This window comes from Anopheles arabiensis, chromosome 3 (genome assembly GCF_016920715.1).
Source record: "Anopheles arabiensis isolate DONGOLA chromosome 3, AaraD3, whole genome shotgun sequence".
NCBI classification, from domain to species: domain Eukaryota; kingdom Metazoa; phylum Arthropoda; class Insecta; order Diptera; family Culicidae; genus Anopheles; species Anopheles arabiensis.
The window spans coordinates 64,085,897-64,092,217 of NC_053518.1; the positions used below are offsets into that span (position 1 = coordinate 64,085,897).

The 6,321-nt window shown below is 40.8% G+C and overlaps 1 protein-coding gene across 1 annotated transcript; it reads right to left on the reverse strand.

Moving 5' to 3' along the window:
- Positions 1-243: 243 nt before the first annotated feature.
- Positions 244-5,037, reverse strand: LOC120904445. The gene is made up of 2 exons (XM_040314413.1): positions 3,542-5,037; positions 244-1,128 (listed from the first exon to the last, which is right to left on the reverse strand). Exons 1-2 carry the CDS (start codon positions 4,796-4,798, stop codon positions 1,108-1,110), a joined length of 1,278 nt encoding a protein of 425 aa, XP_040170347.1. The 5' UTR covers positions 4,799-5,037; the 3' UTR covers positions 244-1,107.
- Positions 5,038-6,321: the final 1,284 nt, after the last annotated feature.

Genomic DNA, 6,321 nt, shown 5'->3' on the forward strand with positions numbered 1-6,321 from the left:
GGAACCGGGCGAATAGTTTTAATTACATTCCCAGCGTTCACTGGGACGCTCAAGTGGTGTCCGTTTTGTCCGAAATCGTTATCGTCATGTTAGGTGGCAGCCAATATTCAACGGCAAATGAGTAGTAGTGTAGCAAAAAAACATGGTTGTGTAAACCTCGAATTTTACTAATTTGAACTAAACGTTGAACTTATAAAAGGCACAAAATCGGAAGGCAGAAGAATTAACAGAAGGCTGAAGGTGTTGTCAGTACAACGATCCGTAAACGAATAATCTTTATTTTTGACATTCGGATTATCGCACAGTTGTCGCGGTGATGGTCATATTCCGATCCGGCACTATGGTCTAATTAGGGGTCAAATCTCCAGGGTACTACAGCTCGGCCATCCTAACCAACAAATTGACCTCAATTTATGTGTAAATATATTAGTAATTCAAATTTCGTTAACGGTTTCATACGGCTCACTCCATTTCTTCAACTTGTTTGATTCTAATATGCCATCATATGGCATCTGAGTTATTGGACAGCCCTCAATGTCCCTAATGACATAGCGATCGTTAGGCAATACCTTATGGACTATGTACGGACCTTTATATTTAGGAATCAACTTCTTATTCTGCTGAGTGTTGCTATCAATGTTCCGCATTACTACATAATCTCCAACTTCATATTTAGCTGCTGGTTTATGATTTTTACGAAAATATGCCTCATTGGTAAGCTGAGATTTAATTATATTTGCCGATGCTTCAGCCCGAATGTCGCTTAAATCATTTAGTGTACTTCCACGACGCTCGTCTAAAAACTCCGTTAGTTCATCAATTAAATGACCCCGTTGTTCAATACCAAACAGGAGAACTGAGGGTGAAAACTTCGTACTGGCGTGCTTTGAATTATTCAACGCATATTCAGCATCCAGTAAATGCAAATTCCAATCATCGTGATCATAAGAGTCCGAAAGTTTGCTGAGGATGGGTCGAAGTACGCGGTTTACCCTTTCGACTTGTCCGTTTGCTTGTGGTGAACCAGTAGCGTTGAGTACATGCTGTACCTCATTTGATCTAAGGAAATTTTCGAACTGGTTGGACGTGAAGCAGGTACCTCGGTCACTAATTATCCGTTTGGGTCGGCTGTAATAGGAAATGTATTGTTTGAGAGCATTGCATACTTCCTGACTTCCAGTGGAACGAGTCGCGTATAGCTTAGTAAATTTCGTAAATGAGTCTATCACAACTAATATATACTTTTTGGATTTCGTAAGAGGTAGTGGTCCCAGGTGATCAATGTGAAGTGTGTCAAAAGGTTGGGGAGCTTTCGGTATACTGTGGATGTTCTGATTATTAGTTCTAGTGGGAGCTGAATATATGATACATTTCAAACAATTCTTGATGAAAGACTCAACTCTATTCCGCATAGAAGGAAACCAATAATGACAGCTAATTTTTGAAATTGTTTTGTCAACCGATAAGTGACCTATTTTCTCATGTGTGTGGCGGATGATATTATCTACCATCTCGCGGGGGACATAAAACTGAAGCTCTTTTGAGGGTGACTCATGATATACGAAACCATCTTGCAAAACATATCCAGGTAAATTTTCCAGTTCTAGTTGGGACCTAATGCTTTCAATAGTAGGATCACGAGATTGGGCTAGCTGTAGTTGGAAATCAATATCAAGTTCACTTATAGCACCAATTGCTTCAGTCCGGCTCAGAGCATCCACGTGGGCCATAGAGGAACCTGAGCGATGCTGAATAGTATAGTCATAATTCTCGAGGAATAGGGACCACCGGGCAATCTTCGCAGAAGTGTTACGATTTTTCAGCGTTTGTACAAGAGAATTGCAATCCGTGATTATCTTTAAGGGTAATCCATGGACGTACGAGTGGAACCTTTTCAACGCATATATTACGGATAGAGTTTCCAACTCGTAGCTATGAAGTTTTGATTCTTCTTTAGAGGTGGTTTTAGAAAAATATGCTATTGGGTGAAGTTTCCCATCATTCTGTTTTTGGAATAAGACTGCACCAAAACCGAATGAGCTCGCGTCGCAATGCAGCTCCGTCTCATATTTGGGATTAAATATAGCCAAGACAGGAGACTGGACGAAGGGTTTGAAATGCTTGGATGCAGGAATTATCAAAATCAAATGGCACATCTTTCTGAAGAAGATTTGTAAGAGGTTTAGCTATATGAGAAAATGATGGAACGAACCTACGGAAGTAAGAAAAGAGCCCTAAACATCTTCTTAACTGTTTGACATTAGTAGGCATAGGAAAGTTATATATTGATGTAAGGTGTTTTCCACTAGGTCGTATACCAGAGGCACAGGCTTCGTATCCAAGATATTCCAAATTAGTGTGGGCAAATTTGCATTTATCAATGCGCAGTTCAAGTCCATTTTGTTTAAGTTTCTCGAGAACAGAACTCAACGTCTCAAGATGAGAGTGAAAGTCTTTAGAAGCTATTATGATGTCGTCCAAGTAGACAACTAATTTCTCGGAATCTATAAATTCGCGTAATATTGAATTTATGAATCTCTGAAATTCCGCGGGGGCATTTTTAAGCCCAAAAGGCATCTTTAAATATTCATATTGCCCATCAGGTGTTACGAAGGAGGTGTACTTAATTGAGCTTTCATCCATCTTTACCTGATGGAAACCGCTTTTAAATCAAGCAAACTAAATACACTTTTACCACTCAGGTGTTCGAGGCATGTCTCAATTAACGGTAATGGAAAATTATCCCTTACTGTTATTTTATTCAGGGGCCTGTAATCGACGCACATACGCACTTCACCACTTTTTTTCTAACTAGCACAAGGGGAGAAGCGTATGGGGAATTACTTGGTTGAATGACTTTATCATTTAACAATTGATTTACTATCTGTCGCACTTGATTCCTCTCCCCATAGGAAAGTCTACGTGGCTTTGCATAAATAGGGGTATCATGAACGAGATTAATTTTCATGGAATACTGAGGATATTCTATATTCTCAATAGGATAGTTAGTGTAGCAATGATCAAATGCGGACAAAATGGCAGCAGACTCTTTAGGCGAAAGTTGCTTCCCGATATCTAATTCAAGGGGGCTGTCAAATATCTCCGACACACAAATGTGGCTAAAAGGATCACCTACATCAAGGGACTTAACAGGTTTTGGTATCTTTTCGAAATCTGAATTACCCTCCGGTTCGCGAGCATAATGTGCGGGAATCATACTTGGGTAGTGTGTAAGAAAGATTCTAAATTTTCCTAAAAGGTCACGACCTATTATGAATGGCCAAGGCATACTTCTAGCAGGTAAAATGATAAGCGAGTGTGTCACACTAATATTACGAATTATGATCCTGCACTCCACTCGACCTAACGTCGTGAGCATAGTATTTCCTAATCCTCGGTACCCAGAAGGGGTAGGTTGATGCGGAAAGTTACCTGGTACTACATTGTCTGCTATTAGACTTACAGGGCTGCCTGTATCAAAAAGTGATCGTAAAAACGTTTGTTCGCTCCATGTATGTTGGATATTGAAACTAACACATACCGTTTCAATTTCGCTAAGCAGTATTTGGTCCGCAGTTTCCTCATCGAATCCATGGGAACCCAGATGGTGCACCGCAGCAGTCGTAACGGGCTGGAAGTTTCGGCACTCTCGATGTGTATGTCCCATTTGGTGGCATTTAAAACAGGATCCCTTGGGGCGGCGTGGCATTGGGCAAGCGCTTTGATAATGGCCGAATTGAGAACAGTTAAAGCATCTGGCCGGTTCATTATTGTTGTTCTGCGCCCATTGACGCGAGGGGCCAGTGCTGCGGGGTGGAGCTGGGGGTTTAGTGCGTAACGGTGCTGGTGTAGGAGTCACGCCACGAGTTTGACGAAAAGTTTCGTATTTTTTCAGCAGGGTTTTAAGGTGCTCGAGCGATTTTGCAGCGAAACGTATGGATGACGTATTAATAGGATCATCAATTCCGTCAATTATAATATTGACCAAGTCTTCCTCTGGAATGACGGTGCCCGCTATTTGCTGCATTTCCAACACATACCTTGTGATGCTTTCATGTTGCGAGAGATGTCGTGCCCTTAGTTTTTTAAACACTTCTTCTAGTGAAGTTTTTGATGTGAAAGTACTAATAAGGTCAGCTTTCAGTGTCTCATAGGTGCATGCGCCTGAGGTTTTAGCAAAAATGGCGGCGGTGTCGGTGAGCAGGCGGCGCATACAGAAAAATTTCAGCTGGTCGTTTAGTGTGTACAAGCTACATACTTGTTCAAATTCTCGAAACCAGTGCTCCACCCCTACTCCTCCTCTTTCACCACTAAATTTTCCTATGAAGTCTTCAAAGTTGGGTACATACACTGGCAGCACTGTAGGTAGCGGCAAAGGGAGCGGTGGTGACGATGTTAAAGATGGCGGCACTGGCTGCGCTGTAGGTAAAGGCAGCGGTGGTGGTGATGATGATGATGGTAGCGAAGTCGAAGCGATGTTAGATGACTTCAGCATAGCGATTTTCTGACGAAGTTCGAGCACTTGCAGCTCCTTCTGCAGTGTTTCTAATTCCGTCTCTAACCCGCCAGAATTAGCTGTCTTGACAATTTCTTGCTCGTCATTCATTTGCTTTATCGCCAAATCCCCAGTATCAATACTTTCATGCGTTACTTCGGGCGCAAGCTTTTGTTCGGCTACAACGTGACTTCTAGGAAATAGCTCCTCGTACAACATGCGGATTTGAGCAATCGTAGCGATTGGAGGCACCGGCACTTTCGCGTTCTCCAGCGCACACAACATATCTTCTTTAGACGGCATGGCACAATCCCACTTCTGAGATGTAAACCTCGAATTTTACTAATTTGAACTAAACGTTGAACTTATAAAAGGCACAAAATCGGAAGGCAGAAGAATTAACAGAAGGCTGAAGGTGTTGTCAGTACAACGATCCGTAAACGAATAATCTTTATTTTTGACATTCGGATTATCGCACAGTTGTCGCGGTGATGGTCATATTCCGATCCGGCACTATGGTCTAATTAGGGGTCAAATCTCCAGGGTACTACAGTTGTAAAATCGTCATTGGAATCTGTCCATTGTTTAAGCATCGGCAACAAGCACACTGTCCAGTATGGATAGTGCAAGTGTGCGTTGATATGGATCGAAATTAAAATTTTCATCCCTTTTAGGCCAAATGTGCCTGTCGCCCGATATGGAGCGATAGCACAAAACTGACTGTGGTGAAGTAATTATTTCGTTATCTAACCGATGCTAACGACACACCCGAGCACATAGATAGTTTTACCAGCAAGCGTAGCCGTTTAGATGACACATAAAATGGTACCAGCAAGTGACAAAGTTTGCGTTTTCTCGTTCGACATCATCAAAATGGGCGCATAAGCATCACTTTGAACGAACTGAAGGAGTCTATTCTTCATGTCTCTCTAAACTACCTTAGATTATTTTCAATCATTGTGAAAAGAGTGTACGTAGAAACTAAATATTATTTAAATATGAACATTGTTTTATTTATTTTTTCTAAAATAATATATTTTATATGTAGATGCCACCTCAATGATGTGAAAAGGTATGAAATGCATCGATTAAACGGTTTGCACGACACATTCCACTGTTCGCGATTGAACAATTTCAACCAACCAGAGTCAAATGGTGGGTCAAATGAATTATTGTACCGAGTCCGCAAAGCTGTTAACGGTTGAATAAATTTAAATTTTACCTCTCGATTGCTCCCACCTCTTCCCCACTTTACCCTACTGATATACTTGCTAGTACTTTTGAATCGCAATCGCATCAATGGAAGATTACTGTAAAGTGTACAAAAATTGCATTTTCAATTGCGCTTCACTAGGACGACGAACAAGGGATGGCACATGAAGAAAAAAAAAAAGAAAAGTCGATTTTATTGCTGTTGCAGTTTAACACACGCATGCATCACTTGGGCTTTGGAAAAGCTTTACAATTTATTTGATTTTTTCCAACTGAACTATCACACCTCTTGGAACAATCAACGCTAACAAGCTCTGCACAAATGAACGAGATGATTCAGATGATGCTGTTTGTTGGTAGCGCGCTGTAAGCCGATTTGTTCCCCAGGCACTGTTAGCTTTGTGATTTCATACTGCCATGCAATGTGATTAGAGTCGTTATTTTTATGAGAGGTTTTCAAATTGTTGAGCATTCTGTTCTCTGATTGTTTTAACTGGGATGTCTGAATAAAAAAGTTGTTTTTAGAACATTTTTCATATGTTTTATGCTGTTATATGTTAATTGGAAATCTTTTATTATTAATTCGTCCTTTTTGAATAAAATGAAGGCAAGGG